This window comes from Orycteropus afer, unplaced genomic scaffold (genome assembly GCF_000298275.1).
Source record: "Orycteropus afer afer isolate SDZICR_OR568_19922 unplaced genomic scaffold, OryAfe1.0 scaffold00132, whole genome shotgun sequence".
In the NCBI taxonomy this organism is placed as follows: Eukaryota; Metazoa; Chordata; class Mammalia; order Tubulidentata; family Orycteropodidae; genus Orycteropus; species Orycteropus afer.
Genome location: NW_006921719.1, coordinates 7,816,183 through 7,833,723, shown reverse-complemented (window position 1 = coordinate 7,833,723; position 17,541 = coordinate 7,816,183). Strand labels below are relative to the sequence as shown.

The window sequence follows — 17,541 nt, the reverse complement described above, 5'->3', positions numbered from 1 at the left end:
ATACTGGGTTTGAATCATACGTCTGTCTCTCCTGGCTCACATCACCTTTCTAAGCCTCGTTTCCTCCCTGTCAATGGGCTAATTGTGCCCACCTCAGGGTCCCTGTGAGGTGGTGCTGGGGCCTTTGGTACGTGCTCTTATCCCTTCTGTGTACCTCAATTACCCACAGAGCTGCCTTCTCTGGCACACCTCCACCCTTTCCTGAATGAGCCTACTCCTTATTTCCTGGCATACCCTTGAGTGCTCCTGCTCCCTGTTGCTCCCTTGTAGAATGTGGAGAACTTTACTCTGGCACAGGACGAGGCAGGGAGTGTCCTCTTAGAAGATGGCAAGGGTCGTTGTCCTTTTGACCCAAATTTCAAGTCTACAGCACTGGTGGTTGGTGAGTGTTGAGGCAGGTTGGGTTCATTGAGGCTCTGTTGGGGGGCCGGTAGGTGGGCAGGGGAAGGGGGCTGAGCTGGCGGATCCAGGCATGCCAGTTCCCAGGGGTGTCTTGGCTGGACAGAATGATCACAGTGCTGTCCCAGGGCCCTGGATTTGGCTTTTCCTAGTTCCTGCCTACCCCAGGCAAGATAGGCAGCTCTGGGGTCAATCCAGGCCTTAAGCAGGAGGAGAGAGGGCCATGCCAAGGGCTATTCCCATGGGAATGTTCTTTTGGCAGATGGCGAGCTATACACTGGAACGGTCAGTAGCTTCCAGGGGAATGACCCTGCCATCTCCCGGAGCCAGAGCCTCCGCCCTACCAAGACCGAGAGCTCCCTCAACTGGCTACAAGGTGAAGTCCACCTACCACCCGCCCAGTAGGCAGTGCCTGGCCTCTGGGCTTGGGCTGGCACAGGAGTCCCAAGGGAGGGGCACTTTCCCTCTGGCAGGGCCCAAAACAGAGCCGTGCCTGCCGCCAGAACTCCTAGGCTGACTCTACACTCCGCACTGGCCCCACAGACCCAGCCTTTGTGGCCTCAGCCTACATTCGTGAGAGCCTGGGCAGCTTGCATGGGGACGATGACAAGATCTACTTCTTCTTCAGTGAAACGGGCCAGGAGTTTGAGTTTTTTGAGAACACCATCGTGTCCCGCATTGCCCGCATCTGCAAGGTGAGGGTTGTGGACCGTCAGAGTGGCCACTCAAGACTCTGGAACCTCTAGGAGGCCCTAAATCTATGGTCTTCTAAAAGACAGAAGCTAGCAGCTTTTCTTTCCTTTTAACTTAAAACATTATTGTTTTTTCTTCTTTCCAAACTGTGACGATACAGAAAAGCATACACAAAAATCACTTATAAGAGAAAGAGGCAATGTAGCATCATGATAGGAATCCCTGGGTGGTGCAAATGGTTAATACGCATGGCTGCTTACTGAGAGGCTGGAGGTTTGAGTCCACCTGAGGCCCCTCTGAAGAAAAGTCTGGTGATCTACTTCTGAAAAATTAGCCACTGAAAACTGTGGAGCACAGTTCTACTCCGACACACATGGGGTGTCCATGACTCAGGATTAACTCTTAGGCAACTGGTTAACTGTGATTAAGAGCACAGACCCTGGAGCCAGACTGTCCTGGTTGGTCATACGACCTTGAGCACGTCTCTGGCCCTGTGCATAACACCACCACCTACCTCAGAGTTGTCACATGGATTAAATTAATTAATCTGTGTAAAGCTCATAGAAAAGTAGTAGGAAGTATCTAAATGTTTAACTATTAGTGTTAGAATCCTACTACCCCCCTACCACAAAGTGACCACTGTTAACATTTTAGGATATTCCTTGCTAATCTTTTCTTTTCTTATATTATATTAGGGTTCTTTAGCATCCTTGTTTGCACAACAGTAAATTGAGAACATCTTTCTATATCTGTAATAGACTGCCCTGCACCCTTTCTCTGTAATATGCCACAATAGGGAATGCGCTCTCATGTATTTAACCAGCTTCCAGGTGATGGGACATTGATGCTTCCACCAAGGTGTCTTGACTTTAATTGGGACTTAGTCCTGGTGTCTGTCTCAGCTCCTGCTGGGAAGGAGACACCACGCCTCCTGCCCCCACTCTACCACCATTGTGCCTGAGCCCAGCCTTTCTTTTCCTCTCCCAGGGCGACAAGGGTGGTGAGCGGGTCCTGCAACAGCGCTGGACGTCCTTCCTGAAGGCCCAGCTGCTGTGCTCCCGGCCTGATGACGGCTTCCCATTCAACGTGCTGCAGGACGTCTTCACGCTAAGCCCCAGCCCCCAGGACTGGATCAATACCCTCTTCTATGGGGTCTTCACATCCCAGTGGTAGGGCCCCTAGGACCCAGCTGGGGGTAGGGAGAGAAGGACATATGGGACTGGGGACCCAGAAGCTGTCTTCGGGCCCATCTGCTTCACCTGAGCTCCCAGGGCTCCTGGATTAATCCTGCCATTTTCTCTGCAGGCACAGGGGGACCACAGAGGGCTCTGCCATCTGTGTTTTCACCATGAAGGACGTGCAGAAGGCTTTCAATGGCCTCTACAAGGAAGTGAACCGGGAGACGCAGCAGTGGTATACTGTGACTCATCCAGTACCTTCGCCCCGGCCTGGAGCAGTGAGTATTTTACTCCTTGCACCCAGGGCAAGGTGCTAGGGAAATTTGGGCCCCCATACCATGCTGGAATCAGGGCTGCCTAGACTCAGACAAATCTTCTGGCTTCTCTGAATCTGTTTGCTTATCTTTCAAATGGGAACATAGGCACAGGCTGGCTTGTCTTACTGGGTCGGATGTGACCATGAATGTTGCAGTGCATTCAGCCTGTCTCAGGCTGGGCAGACATGTCCCCCTTGGAGCACTTACTGGCCACTATTGAATTGTCCATTCACTCATCCCTCTCCCCCACTCAACTGTGAGCTCCTTGAAGGGCTTTGTGTAATTTATTGAGTGACGGAGTGACCAGGTCATAGGGAAATAGTTCGTTCTTCTTTCCTTCCAGCATTAGGCTGGGTTCCCCCAAAAGCAGACTTTGAGACAAGGGTATGAGTGCAAGCAGTTTATCTGGGAGGTGATTTCAGGAAGTGAGGGCATAGGAAACATGAGAGAGGTTAAGGAAAGCCAAGAAAGGATGTGTCAATGAGCAGTACTGCTGCAGGCAGCTGGAGCTCAGTCCTCCTGGGGCCCCTTGAGAGACTTGTATGGAACACATTCAGAATTGTCCCACTAGGGTATTTTCACCAAATCTCGTACTTCATTGGTTGAGAATCACTCCAGTGTATTAAGTGTCTGAGCTCCCACAGAGAGAATCAGGAAGCCCCAAGCCAGTATAGGAGCTAACTGTACATAGCCTCATGGGGATATATATGGTCAGGACAGTGTCTGCTACACAAGAAAACTGATCAGCCAGGACTTCCTGGGAGCACTAATGAGAAGATGCTAAAGGAAATGAAAGTGTGGTCACAGGTCTTGAGGCCTCTGTGTGTATGTGTGTGTGTGTGTGTGTGTGTGTGTGTGTGAGCATGAGGGAGGTAGGTAAGGCAGAGGCACAGCAAGGAAACCCTGCCACCCTGAGTTTCCCCACACCCTGGATTTGGGCCTTGGGCCTCTAGGTCAGCAAGTTGGCTCTCTGGAAAACTGGAATTGATGTGCCATGGCCTCCAAGGGTTGGGCTTATGCCCCTGCTGTCTGCTGGGGAGGCCGAACCAGTGGTCCCAGCAGAATCCTGCTGGCCCCACTAAAGTGCTACTTATGCCTTTGTCTTCTCCTTTAGTGCATCACCAACAGTGCCCGGGAAAGGAGGATCAATTCATCCCTACAGCTTCCAGACCGAGTGCTGAACTTCCTCAAGGACCACTTCCTGATGGATGGGCAGGTCCGCAGCCACATGCTCCTGCTGCAGCCCCGGGCCCGCTACCAGCGCGTGGTCGTATACCACGTTCTTGGCCTGAACAATGCCTATGATGTCCTCTTCCTGGGCACTGGTAAGTGCCTGCAGCTGGGCAGGCTCAGGGCAACGGGCACGGCTGGTGGGTCCTGAGCTACAGCTCCACACAGGCCCTGAATCCTGTCTGTGCTGCAGGCGATGGCCGGCTGCACAAGGCCGTGCGCGTGGGCTCCAGTGTGCACATCATCGAGGAGCTCCAGATCTTCCCCCCAGGACAGCCCGTGCAAAACCTGCTGCTGGACACCAACAGGGTGAGCTGGTGAAGACAGAGTCCAGTCAGTACACTAGGTGGGGGGTGCCCCTCCATTATTGCTAAGCTTTCCCCACCTGGTTTTTCTTCCCTTGTCCTAGCAAGACAGAAAGACATGGGATCCAGGTTCAGTACTTGAGAGAAAGCAGGAATGTCCAGGAGCATAAGAGGAGGCCCTGTGGCCAGTGACTCTGGTGGGCACCTAAGTTAGCTGTGGCTGCCCATGCCCACCTCTCATCCCCCATGTCTGCTGTGCAGGGGCTGCTGTATGCTGCTTCATACTCGGGCGTAGTCCAGGTACCTGTGGCCAACTGCAGCCTGTACCAGAGCTGTGGAGACTGCCTCCTCGCCCGGGACCCCTACTGTGCTTGGAGTGGCTCCAGCTGCAGGCACATCAGCCTCCAACAGCCTAAGCTAGCCTCCAGGTGAGAGTTCCCAGAAGCCCCCTTGATCTAGTTTTTAAATTGTGAAATGATTGGCTCTTTCACTGTAATTTAATTTTCATAACACCATGAATAACTGAAAATGTCTTAATACATACTTTAAAAATATGTACTTTCATTACTACAATACTTGAGCAAATATGTAATATTTTATAGTAGAACATATGTATATCTTATAGCAGAATATAAAGGAGTGTTGAAAATTGAATAGGTCCTAGGAGTCAAAAACATGGAGCTATTTTTTTCCAAAAGGATTAATTTTCAGATGTTGGATAAAAACTGAATGAAGAAGAAAAGTTAGATAAGAGCTTGGGGTATATCCCTGTGTGCTGGCCTAGGCACTGGCCTGTGCACATTCCCCAGACCCTCTATAGAATCATTACATGGCCTCATTTACATCCATTGTATCAGCATATGTTTTAGTTATCTAGTGCTGCTATAATAGAAATACCACAAGTAGATGGCTTTAATAAACAGAAATACATTCTCTCACAGTTTAAGAGGCTAGAAGTATGAATTCAAGGCACCAGCTCTAGGGAAAGGCTTTCTCTCACTGTTGGCTCTGGGGGAAGGGTCTTTGTCTCCTTTCAGCATTTGTGAGTTTGGTGTCCCTTGGAGATCTCCATGTACCTTGACATCAGTCTTCCCCTGGGTCTAGGGGGTTCACAGAACAGGGACCCAGGGTCCAAATGATGGGCCCTGCTCCCAGCTCTTCTTCCTTGATGGTACTGAGATCCTTCTCTCTGCTTACATGTTTAATCCTTTTTATATCTCAAAAAAAATTGATTTGAAATACAACCTAATGCTGTAGATTACATCCTGCCTCTAACTCTGCCTCATTAAAATCATAGAAGTGAGGATTTACAACACAAGATAATTGCATCAGATCACAAAATGAAGGATAATTCCATAATACTGAGAATCATGGCCCAGCCAAGTTGACACATATTTTTGAAGGACACAATTCAATCCATAACAGCATAGTTACTAGATAGCTCCCCTTCTTACTCTCAAAGGTACTGTAGTTCAGGCAATAAATTACATGTTTCCCTTACCCATCGGTAAACTGGGGACATAAGTAAGTAAGTAAGGTATGAAGTATCCCGGCCATTTAACAGCACCTTGCAGGAGACTGTGGATTGACATGTGAACATGTTTAAGTAACAAAAAATAAGGGATACACAACAGCCCATTAGAAACTGTTTTTAAAATAACCTATTAGGATTATAAAATGTTCATGTAGAAAACTTTAAAAATAATAGATAAACAAAATGAAAATTATACCTAACGTCATCACCTAGAGAGAATCATAGTGAGATTTTGATATATATCTGCCCAGATTTTTCTACATATGAGTCAAATATATAAAAATACATGTATTTTAAGTAAAAATGCTGTATTCATTTTCTAGGACTGCTGTAACAAAATACCACAAACTAGGTGGCTTATAAGAACAGAAATGTATTGTCTGTCAGTTTGGAAGGTAGGAGTCCAAATCAACATGTTGGTGGGACCATGCTCCCTCCAAAAGCTCTAGGGGAGGACCCTTGTCTCACCAGCTTCTGGCAGCCCCAGGAGTTCCTGGGTTTTGTAGGTGCATCTTCACATGGTATCCTTCCTCTGTCTCTCCATGTCTCTTCTCTTTTAAGGACACCACTGAGATTGGTTTAGGATTCACTCATTGGATGAGAATGACCTCATGTTAAATAATATTGTCAACCATCGTATTTCCAAACAAGGTTACTGTTACGGATTGAATTGTCTCCTCGAAGATGAGGGTCTACGAGGATTGTTTATAAGGCAAGGAACCTAGAAATGTCCAGGGCTATTGATAAGAAATTCACAAGACTGAAATCCTCATTGGGACTTTTAGTCTCTAGAACTGTGAGAAAATACAATTTCTGTTCTTTAAAGCCCCTTGCATGTGGTATTTGTGTTACGGCAGCACTAGGTAACTAGGACAGCCGTGTTCACAGGTTAGGGCTTCAACATACCTTTTTTGGACACAATTCAATCCATAACAAATGGGATCTGTCCCATTTGTAGTGTTTGTGCTTCTTTTAAGGATATATCTGGTCCTGGTTTTGTTTTTCACAGAACCCATTCATCAGTATGCATACATGCACCTGGGAGGACACACCAAAAATGTTAACTGTCATGATCACTGAATGGTGGGATTACGTGTGACTTTTAGTGTTATCATTTGTATCATTTGTGCTTGGCTGTTTTCCAAGTTTTCTGCATGCAGCAAGAATTACATTTCTTTTCTATTATTTTTCCTTAAATAAATCAGTACCTGTGAATTGCTAAAAAAGACACAGATGTATGCACATAGACCCAGCTGTTTTCCAGACTTTTTCTGAGGACACATGCTACTCTTATGATTAAGGGAAATGTTGTAGTAACTTTTATTTGAAATAAATAACTTGTAGACAGAGGAGATGCTGAGTCAACCCATGTAGGGAGCTGGGGAACAGCCCAGGGAAGTCTCCTACCTTTCACCCCCTCCTTTGGGCCTGATGGGGAGCTCTGGTGGTGTAGTACCTGAGGCATTTGACTGCTAACCAGAAGGCTGACAGTTCAAACGCACCAGCTGCTCCTCAGAAGGAAGATTGGGCAATCTTCTTCCATAGAGACACCTCCTTAGAAACCCAGATCCGACTTGATGGCAATGAGTTTGATTTGGTTTTGGGCCTGGTGGTCATTGAGCCCTGGGTACTTGTCCAGCCTGTGTTACATACTGAGGGCTATGACTGAATGGAGGCTCTTGAGGGTTTCCTGGCCTATCTCAGACTCCTTGTGGTCCTTAGGTCATGGATCCAGGACATTGAGGGGGTCAATGCCACGGGCCTATGCAGCACTTCCTTTCCTAGATCCCGGACTTTCATGTTACCAGGTAAGGTGTCCCATCAGGAGGTGGAGAAGTGGGAGCCAAGTCTGATTGCACTGAAGGGTATAAATGCCTTTCCTCACCTCATCCCTCAGGCCTACAAGTAGGGCCCAGAAAAGTGAGACTTGGACAGTGCCAGAAGTCCCCAGGGGTACCTGTGCCTGGCTCCAGCACAGCCCAGAGGGAGGCAGGTAGACTATGGCTACTGGAACATCACCTCACCTTCATCCTTTGCCTCTTCTCACTGCAGATAAGAAGCCATGTGAACAAGTCCAGTTCCAGCCCAACACAGTGAACACCTTGGCCTGCCCACTGCTCTCTAACCTGGCCACCCGGCTCTGGCTGCACAATGGGGCCCCAGTCAATGCCTCAGCTTCCTGTCGTGTGCTGCCCTCTGGGGACCTGCTGTTGGTGGGCAGCCAGCAGGGACTGGGGCTGTTCCAGTGCTGGTCATTGGAGGATGGCTTCCAGCAGCTGGTGGCCAGCTACTGCCCAGAGGTGGTAGAGGACGAGCTGGCAGACCAAATAGACCGGGGTGGTAGCGTGCCTGTCATTATCAACACGTCACGTGTGAGCGCACCAGCCAGTGGCAAGGCCAGCTGGGGTGTCGACAAGTCCTACTGGAATGAGTTCCTGGTGATGTGTGTTCTATTTGGGCTTGCCGTAGTGCTTCTGACATTGTACTTCCTCTATCGGCACCGGGATGGCATGAAAGCCTTCCTGAAACAGGGAGAATGTGCCAGCGTGCACCCCAAGACCCGCCCAGTGGTGCTGCCTCCTGAGACCCGGCCACTCAATGGCGTAGGCCCTCCTAGCACCCCACTTGACCACCGAGGTTACCAGGCCCTGTCGGATATCTCTCCAGGGCCCCGGGTCTTCACCGAATCAGAGAAGCGGCCACTCAGCATCCAGGACAGCTTCGTGGAGGTGTCCCCTGTATGCCCCCGGCCCCGGGTGCGCCTTGGCTCTGAGATCCGAGACTCTGTGGTGTGAGAGCAGACTTCCAGAAGAGGCCAACAGGCTTCAGGGGCCAGAAGTGGTCAGAGGGGCCTGGCTTGACCTTCGTTCCTCATCAGACACAGCCACGGTGCCCAGACTTTGAGAGTAATGGAGCCAGCTGGCCTGCTGCTCTTCAGCAGGGGCCTCCTTCTACAGCCCAGACAGCCAAGGCCCTGGAGGTCCTGGTTTAAAATGGAGGCCTGCCCAGGTGGGCAGAACAGTGCTCCTTAGGCAAACTGAGCCTTTGTTTAAAACAACAATTGAAAATGTGAAATGAGTGACAGGGGTGAGAGACAACAAAGAATGCCACTCCTGTGACCATTCCAGTTCACAGGCTCCCTAACCTCACACTTCCTGAGAGCGCTGGGGACCCATCCTCAGTGGTTGTTGGAGACAGAGTGGGAACTCCCAGACCAACTTGCCTCCTCCACCTTCCGCCTTATCCTACTGCCAAGGCTCCCCTACTCAACTGAGAAGGGCCGGCTTGGGCTTCTTGGACATTCTTGGCATCCTGCCTTGCCAGCCAACGGAGGATATATTTGTTGCTGCCGTCATCCCACGACCTCAGGGACAAGAGTGCTAGGATGGCACCCTAGCCCTTGCCTTGCCCTGGGCTTGGACCCACGTCCTGGACCTTTCCAGCCTGTGTCAGGCTATGGCCACGCGTGAGTCCAGAAGCAGATTTACCCTTTCCCTCGGAGCTCAAGGAGAGACTGTTGCCTGCTTTTCTCCATTCCAACCTGAGGGACCCCTTTCTCTACATCCATCTAGCCCCATCTTCAGATGAAACACCAGGAAATGTGTCTTTTCTTCACTCTAGTCCCTAATTCACCCTGCTCACCTGGGCACTGCCACCACTCTAAGGGATATAGACACTGCCCAGCACAAAGACCCTGAATTTTTGTGGATTTTATATTTTTTTTTTAATAAGATGCACTTTACTTTTTTTTTTTTTTTATAATAAAATCTGAAGAATGGAAATTGTGGCCCTTCCTCTTAAAGGATTGATTTTTTTTTTCTTTAAATTTTATTTTGTTGTTGAGAATACAAACAGCAAAACATATACCAATTCAATGGTTTCTACATACAGAATTTTACAGATATATTCTTGAAGTTGTGCAACCATTTGCACCCTCCTTTTCTGCTTTTCTGAGTTATTCCCGCCTCATTAATATAAACTCCCTGCCCCCTAAGGTTCCTATCTAATCTGAGTTGCTGTTGTCAGTTTCACCCCACACAGATAATTCTTAAAAGAGCGTAATGCTGAAAGCAGACCTATTTCACTAGTTAAAACTGTTGTTTGGTTTTAAGAAGACTTCAGGGGATATTTTTGCTTTAAGGTTCAAAGATTATCTCAGGGCAGTAGTTTCAAGGGTTCATCCAGCTCCATGGCTCAAGAAAATCTAGAGTCCCTGAGAATTTGAAATTCTGTTTTACATTTTCTCCCTTTTGATGAGGACTCTTCTGTGTAATCTTTGATCAAGATGTTCTTAACGGCAGCCAGGCACCATCTAGTTTTTCTGGTCTCACGGCAAAGGGGGCAGTTGTTCACGGAGGCAATTAGTCACACATTCTATCTCCTCCTATTCCTGACTCTTCCCTCTTGCCCAGGTGAATATACCAATTGTGCCTTAGATGGCCAACTGCAGGCTTTTAAGACCCCAACACTACACAGTGAACTAGGAGGCAGAACAGAAGCACCAAATATATTAGGCCAGTTAACTGGGATTTCCCATGAAGCCATGACCCTAAATCTAAACCAAGGAACCAAATCCATGAGGTGTTTGTACATTAGCAGTCTCAGCAGCTACTCTTGTTCTCATTGTCGTAAATGTATCTATCACACAAGTTTTGCCAATTCAGTTTTTTACAGGTACGTAACTTTTTGATGACAATTGGCAATAAGCCGTGCAACTCTACCCTTAATGTGATTATTGCTTTTTGAGGTTAGTCTATTTCTTGAGTTCTGGGAGGTTCTGAGCTTAATCTTGCCAGAGATTAGTAAACCAGCGCCAGCCTAGCTAGACTACCTACACCTAACAATGGAGCCTGATTTTTAAATAGGGGATTTAACCCCTGATGGGATGAGGCAAGATGATTGTGGCAAGGTTGAAGACCAGGGGACTTGTTTGATTTACCTCAGTCCCTTTAGTCTACATCCCAGTTGAGCTCAGCAGGCAGCAGGGGTTGGGGCATAGGGGAAGTGTTTTCATTTGGTAAATTATTAAATTTTTTTACTTTCTAAAATTACCATATTTTAAATTGTCTTTTTCTTTGGAATACAGTTCTATAACACATAGAAACTCATGTTGCTACTTCCACAATGAGGATACAGAAGAGTTCTATCTCTCATGTTACCTTTCTAGGTTGTTGTTGTTACGTGCCGTCAAGTCGGACCCGACTCATAGCGACCCCTCCTTGGGTTTCCAAGGCAGTATCACTACGGAAGTAGATTGCCCCATCTTCCTTCCGAGGAGTGGCTGGTGGGTTTGAACCGCCAGCCTTCTGGTTAGCAGTCAAGTGTCTTAGCCACTATGCTATCAGAGCTCCTGTACCTTTCTACAGTCACACCCTTGTATGGGGTTGGGGATGGTTTGACCTCCTGCTGGCCGTTTGTGTGTGTGTGTGTGTGTGTGTGTGTGATTTGGGTGAAAGTTTACAGAGCAAATTCATTTTCCATGTAGCAGTTCATACACATTTTGTCTCATGACATTGACTGCAATGCCCCACAATGTGACAGCCTTCTTCTCACTTCCTCCCTGTCGTGACCTCTTACCTGTCCTTCCCTCCCACTCCCACCCCCCAGCTATCTCACTGCAAAAATACTGCCCTTCTGATCAATACAAGGAGTGTATCTACCTGATGTAAATGTTCACCCCATATGCCTAATTGTTTGGCTGGAAACTACAGGGGTGAGTTCAGTTCCAGACCTGAAGGGTGACTAGGGGCCATAGTCTTAGTGGTCTCACCAGGCTCTATCAGACCAGCAAACCTGGTCTTTTTTTTTTTTTTTTTTATGATTTTATTCACATTGTTCTCCTACTCTATCCAGGATCTCCTGCACTCTTGTTAACCTCTTAAAAAAAAAACAAAAACACCTAGTTACTGTAGTGTTGATTACTACTGCTGGCAAACCCACGTGTCAGTGTAGAATTGTGCTCTATAGGGTTTTTTGTTTTTTATTATTTTACTGTGTTTTTGGTGCAAGTTTACACAGCAAATTAGGTTCTTATTTTTTTTAACAATTTATGTATGTATTGTTCAGTGACACTAGTTACATTTTTTAGTGTCTTCTTATTTCCGTTCTAGTTCATTTCCATTAGTCTGGTTTCCCTGCCCCCTACCCCTTCCCTTCTCATCTTTTGTTTTAAAGTAACTGTTGACAATTTGGTCTCACATAGATTTTTTTTTTTTTTTAAAGGAGCATAGTACTCATGGGTGATGTTATTTCCTGAGCCAATTTTATTTAGCTGAAAGGCGACTTCCAGGAGTGGTTTATTCAGTTCAAAGTTTAATGCTTATCTCAGGGTGATAGTTTCAGGGGTTCCTCTAGTCTCAACTGGCCCAGTAAGTCTGACCATTTTAAAGTTTTGTTCCACATTTTCTTCCCATTCTATCCAGAACTATCTATTGTGTCCCTGGTCAGAATGGTCAGCAGTGGTAGCTGGACACCATCTAGTTCTGGTCTCAGGGTAGATAAGGCTGTGGTTCATGTAGATTATTCTATAAATAGTTCTGGTAGTACAGAGCTCTGGTGGTGTAGTGGTTAAGGCATTTGGCTGTTAACCAAAAGGTTAGTCGTTCAAACCCACCAGCCACTCCTCAGGACAAAGATGAGGCAATCTGCCTTCATAAAGATTTACAGCCTTGGAAACCCAATGAGAGTTGCTATGAGTCAGAATCGACTCAGTGGCAGTGAGTTTGAGACTAGTTCCCTCTTTGAGTTTTCTTCTTTCTCTTTTGCTCTCCATAGTGTTCTCAATGGCTGATTTTTCAGAAGTAGATCACCAGGCCTTTATTCCAAGGTACCTCTGGCTAGACTCAAACCACCAACCTTCCAGTTAGGAGTCGAGTGCTTAACCATTTGTATCACCCAGGCCCAATTCTTTAGATTCTACTTATTCTGAATATGACCAAAGGCTCCTAGAAGTCCAGTCTTCCCTCATACCAGTGTTTCTAGTGTCACACATAGGATCAAAACATCTAAACCTTTATTAATGATCAGTAGAAACAGAGCAATAACAATGGCAGTGAGAGGGAGAGGCCTTGATCTGGCGGGCCCTCCCCTACCCAGAGGCGAGACTGCGCTGAGCCAGCTTGGCCAACCCTGGCAACAGAGGTGTAACCTTGGCCACAGTTCAGCAGTGGAAAGGTTCTGAGTTCAGCAGTGACAGGGTGCTGAGATCACATGCCGTAGCTCCTGTCACAGGACAATCTTAAAGGAGCTGAATGAGAAAAGAATAGGTTGGGTTTTTTGCTGGAAAAGGGGGTAGGGGCTAAACCCCTCTCCCCTAAGACTCTTATTTGGAATGGGCTGTGTCCTGTGTCTCTATCAGTCCCCTCTGGAAGAAAAGCTACCCTGAGACATTCAGGAAGCAGGGAGCTTTCTCTCTCCCCAGGCACCCCCGCATAATAATGTCTCAGACCCAGGTGCAGCAGATGGGCCCCATAGGTAACCAGAATGCAGGGAACCACCATCATACCTGGCAAAATCTGGTGAACGGGAGATGACATGCTGGAACTCAGAGAGATTGATGGTCCCATCCCTATCAATGTCAGACTCTTCCAGGATCTATGTGGGAAAGTGAGAGCTTCAAGCCAAAGCCCCAACACTGCCTCCCGCTCCCAAGAGGCCTGAACCAGCACTCACATTGTCAATGAGCTGCTTCATCTCTGAGGCACTGAGCCGTGTGTCCTCACCCTCTCCCGTGAGGCAGTTCACAAGCTGCCTCAGGTCTTCTCTGTTCAAGGTTCCATCATCATCAAAGTCTGGAGAGCAGATACAGGAAGCCAAAAAGAATGTAGGCAGGACGAGCTCCAAGCCTCCTCAAATGGCCCCTATTTTCCAAGCCATATGCCTACAAATACCATGTGGGCAGGGATGGTGTTCCCCAGGCTCCTAGTCCTTACCAAAGATGCGGAAGGCATAGTGGGACTTGATGTCTGGGGTTGCTGTGTCGCTGAATACACTGAGGAGGTCCAGGAAATCCTCAAAGCTCAGGCTGTCTCTGGTTGGGGATGTGGAAAAGACCCTACAGATTCGCTCCTTGAAGGGGTTGGCCTATGCAAGAAAGCCTTCTATGAACACCACAGCCCAGGACAGGATGCAGCCCAGTGCACACATTCATCAAACCATACAGGGAACTCAGGTGAGCAGATCACAGTACCCACCCCACAGGACTCAGGCTTATGGGGGAGCATGACCAGAACATGGGTAGGCTGTGGAGAGAAAGGAGGGCCAACTGACTCAGCTGAGGAAGGGACAGGGACAGATTCCTGGGAGTCAGATCATAACCCTAAGACAGATCATACACAACTTTAGTGGCTGCAGGGAGGGAAGAGGAAAGCATCCTAATCAAAGGGAACAAGAACAAGATGAGCTGGTTATTTTTAAGTGCAAATATTTAATTTAATTGAACACCTATTGTTACAAGCACTGAGCAAAGTCCTTTGCATAATAATGTCATAGCACTCCTATGAAGTGACAATCAGCCTTTGGAACAGAGACTCTCATACTTTAAAAAAAATACCTCTTAACAGACAAAACTTGAACCAGTGAGAATATGTCCCAGAACCTCAGTGTGAGAAACACTAGATAATTCCACTGGATGATCTGGTAAAGCCCTTGACTCCAGGAAAATAAGGCTAACAGAGAACAAACCAGAATGGGGACCAATAACCTCATAATCTCAAAGGCAGTTACAGGAAAGAGGGAGTCTAGTAGAGGCAATGTGTGTGTGGAGGGGGTAGGGAGCTAGCACCTTGAGCTCTGGAAGGCTGAGGATCTGTTGGAAAGACACTCGTGTCTGCAGTGACTCCTCCACACTCCGATGATCCTGAGGAAGCAGCTCACAAAACCGCTTGTGGGCTCTGCCAGAGAGAGAACTCATCGGCACACTCAACCAATCATCCTTCCTATATATTTCATGTTCCCATTTCTTGCATTACTACCCATTACAGACCAGGTGAGGCACTGCCATCGAGCTGATTCAGATTCATAGTGACCTCCATTGGGTTTCCAAAGCGGTAAATCTTTACAGAAAGTAGCTTGCCCCATCTTCCTTCTGCAGAGTGGCCAATGGGTTTGAACTGCCAACCTTCTGGTTAGTAGTGAAATCCCTTAGGCACTACACCACCAGAGCTCAAACTCCTGAAAGTCATCAGGCAACAATAAGCCAAAAGGAGATACAGGCAGTCCCCAGGTTATGAATGTCTGACTAATGTACAACGCAATTACAAATCAACCCTGGTAAGGCCTGTTACATTAAAAATTCCAGATACATACAGGGAGCTCTGGTGGCATAGTACCTAAGGCATTTATTTGACTGCTAACCAGAAGACTGGTGGTTCAAACCCACTGATTTAATTAAGTTGAACACCTATTGTTACAAGCACTGAGCAAAGTCCTCTGCATAATGTCATAGCACTCCTATGAAGTGACCAGGCTCCTGGTCCTTCCTCAGAAGGAAGACTGGGAAATCTACTTTCGTAGAGATATCGCCTTGTAAACCCAAGGAGGGGTCCCAGTATGGTTTGCAGTAATAAACAGGTGCTACTTTGCCACTGCATCAAAACATTATTATTACTGTATATGTATAATGTTAAAGATGTTTTAGCATATCTGGAAGTGTTTCTTTAATGTGTTTAATGCATAGAAAAGTACATTATATACCAAGCAAATATTTGACTGACGTAAGAAAGATATGAATCGTACCCAACTGTTCCAACTTATGTACAAAGTTGACTTAAATGGAAATTGTTCATAATCTGGGCTTGCATGTATACCACAAGATGTACAGGCTGGGAGTCCATTTTCACAAAGAGTATTTATGGAAGGCCTGTGTGTGCCAGGCATTGTGCTGCACACTGGTTCTGGAGATCTGTGGGGGTGGAGAGGTTGAGGCAAGGAGCCAGAAGCTAGCCCTGATGAACAGAGGGGAAAGCACAGAACTGAAACCTCATTTTTACCCCAGGGATCTCTGGTTCCTCAAGATCTCCCTCTGTTTATCAGCTTCTATGAACCATCTGTTCCTTAGCGCTCCCCACCTTCCCACTAGGATTATTTTTTGTCAAAAGAAGCCCAGGAATCTCATTATTCAAGGGCCTTGGCCCACGTTAAAGCTGACAGGCTAGAGAAGGGAGTTCCAGCCCCAAGTCAAATCCGGAGTTTACTCTAAGCAAGTAACCAAACCTCTCTGAGTCTGTTTCACAGTCCCAATACTTCTTTCATTAGGATGGAATTAGGTAATGTAGACAACCATTTAGCACAGTTCCTGGCGCAAGGTAAGCGTTAACGGTTACAGCATTACTCAGGTGAAGTTGGAGCAAAGAGTCAGGCATCTCTGGTTTTGCCAGAGGACAAAGTCAGCCAAGAGCCACAGCAGCCCCTGCCGGCCTGGGGCAGGAAGTTCGGGAGTGATATGTAGAAGTCAGTGGTGGTGGTGGTTGTCTGCCGTGGTGTCGGACACGAATCATAGCGACCCCTTCTTGGGTTTCCGAGGCGGTATCACTATGGAAGTAGATTGCCCAACTTTCCTTCCGAGGAGTGGCTGGTGGGTTTGAACCGCCAGCCTTCTGGTTAGCAGTCAAGTGCCTTAGGCACTACGCTACCAGAGCTCCCAAGAAGTCAGTGGAGCAATCAAATAATGCCCCAGTTTTTCCTGGGTACTGTGCGGCTGCTCCACAGCACAAAGCCGGAGGCCCCGGTGCGGCCAGAGAGGGCGTGCCGGGAGAAGAGTACGACCCCGGGCGAGGGCTTGGAGCCCGGGAATCCAGTTCCGGCTCTGCGGCCGAACTCAGGCAACCCCCTGCCCCTCCCTCTGGGGACTCGAGTTCGCCATCTGTATAATAGTGCCGTCCAAACTGTCTCTAGAAGGACCCGAGGTCGGAGGCGGGGGTTCAAGGCAACACTTACAAGAGGATCTCTTGCTTAGTCAAGAACGTCAAGTCCTGGAAAGCAAAGTCAGAGAAGGGTCAACCGGATGCCCCGAGGCCGCGCTCACGCTGCCGCCCGCCCCGCTCTGAGACCTTGCTCCCAGGGCAGGGCTGCGCGCGAGTTTCCAGGGGACCGACAACCCGCGCACCTGATATTCCACCAGCAGCTCCTTAGAGAGGCGACTGCCCGAGCCCCCCATCGCCGCGCCGCGCACACCACTCAGTCAACTCGGCTCGGGACGCCGACAAGTTTCTCACTTCCGCCCTGAGGCCGCGTCACCGCCCCGTCCCCGCGGCAACAGCTCCAGGGGCCACCGTCCCGGGGCCCGCCCCCTTCTTAAAGTGCCCGGGGGCTCCCCACGGGGTTCAGCCTGCTACCTCCTGTCTCCCAGTGGTCCCCGCACGGCTGGAGGCAGGGCCGGGGGCGTGGCCGGACGCTCCGGGGCGGAGCCCAGGCCTCACGGCCCCGCCTCCGGGGCGGCCTGGCTGGGCCGCGCCTCGTGCGTGCACGCAAGCTGCGCGTGCGTTAGGTGCGTCGCGACCTCGCTATGGCCCCTGTAGTAGCTAAGGAGGAAGTGGGGCGGTTCGTCTGCCTCACCTGCTACAGACAGTGGCGGCTCCAGTCCTGGGCGGTGTCCAGTAAGGGGCATCTGGGAAGTTTCTGGAGCCAGGGTACCCGGAAATCTCGAGACTTGCTGAGTTGCCAGAGCAGTCGGCTGCCCATCTGCCCGGCGAAGGCTTTTCCAGACTTATCACTCAGCACTTGTCTCAGGTATTGCAGCCCCATGCCACCTCATCCAGGAGTAGCTATAACCTTGCGGTTGACTGAGGACCAACTGGATGCCAAGCACTGTGCGTAGTTATCATCGATTCTTAGAACAGCCCTGCAAGGTAGGTTTCCTCTTTACTTGTGTGGAAATACAGACGTCT

The 17,541-nt window shown here is 48.5% G+C and overlaps 2 protein-coding genes across 2 annotated transcripts in view; one reads left to right on the top strand and one right to left on the bottom strand.

The window, feature by feature from the left end:
• Window positions 1–8,451, top strand: part of SEMA4B (semaphorin 4B) — a 41,191-nt gene extending 32,740 nt beyond the window's left edge. The window contains exons 8-17 of the mRNA XM_042781559.1: window positions 271–382; window positions 662–775; window positions 943–1,094; window positions 2,080–2,261; window positions 2,398–2,548; window positions 3,702–3,912; window positions 4,011–4,126; window positions 4,384–4,550; window positions 7,379–7,469; window positions 7,714–8,451. Coding sequence (XP_042637493.1) covers window positions 271–382; window positions 662–775; window positions 943–1,094; window positions 2,080–2,261; window positions 2,398–2,548; window positions 3,702–3,912; window positions 4,011–4,126; window positions 4,384–4,550; window positions 7,379–7,469; window positions 7,714–8,451 — 2,034 coding nt within the window. The remainder of the gene's footprint in view (window positions 1–270; window positions 383–661; window positions 776–942; window positions 1,095–2,079; window positions 2,262–2,397; window positions 2,549–3,701; window positions 3,913–4,010; window positions 4,127–4,383; window positions 4,551–7,378; window positions 7,470–7,713) is intronic.
• A 4,429-nt stretch (window positions 8,452–12,880) lies between these two features.
• Window positions 12,881–16,811, bottom strand: CIB1 (calcium and integrin binding 1). The gene is made up of 7 exons (XM_007945162.2): window positions 16,761–16,811; window positions 16,592–16,626; window positions 14,439–14,547; window positions 13,588–13,738; window positions 13,328–13,446; window positions 13,161–13,249; window positions 12,881–12,902 (listed from the first exon to the last, which is right to left on the bottom strand). The coding sequence occupies exons 1-7, from the start codon at window positions 16,809–16,811 to the stop codon at window positions 12,881–12,883; spliced, it is 576 nt and encodes a 191-aa protein (XP_007943353.1).
• Between the last annotated feature and the right edge of the window lie 730 nt (window positions 16,812–17,541).

Bases quoted from the DNA above. Each gene is read 5' to 3' on its own strand.
- CIB1 (XM_007945162.2), bottom strand. From the start codon at position 16,811: ATGGGGGGCTCGGGCAGTCGCCTCTCTAAGGAGCTGCTGGTGGAATAT. The intron at 16,627-16,760 runs GTGCGCGGGTTG...TTTGCTTTCCAG, and splicing joins AGCTGCTGGTGGAATATCAG to GACTTGACGTTCTTGACTAA. The intron at 13,250-13,327 runs GTGAGTGCTGGT...TTTCCCACATAG, and splicing joins TGAAGCAGCTCATTGACAAT to ATCCTGGAAGAGTCTGACAT.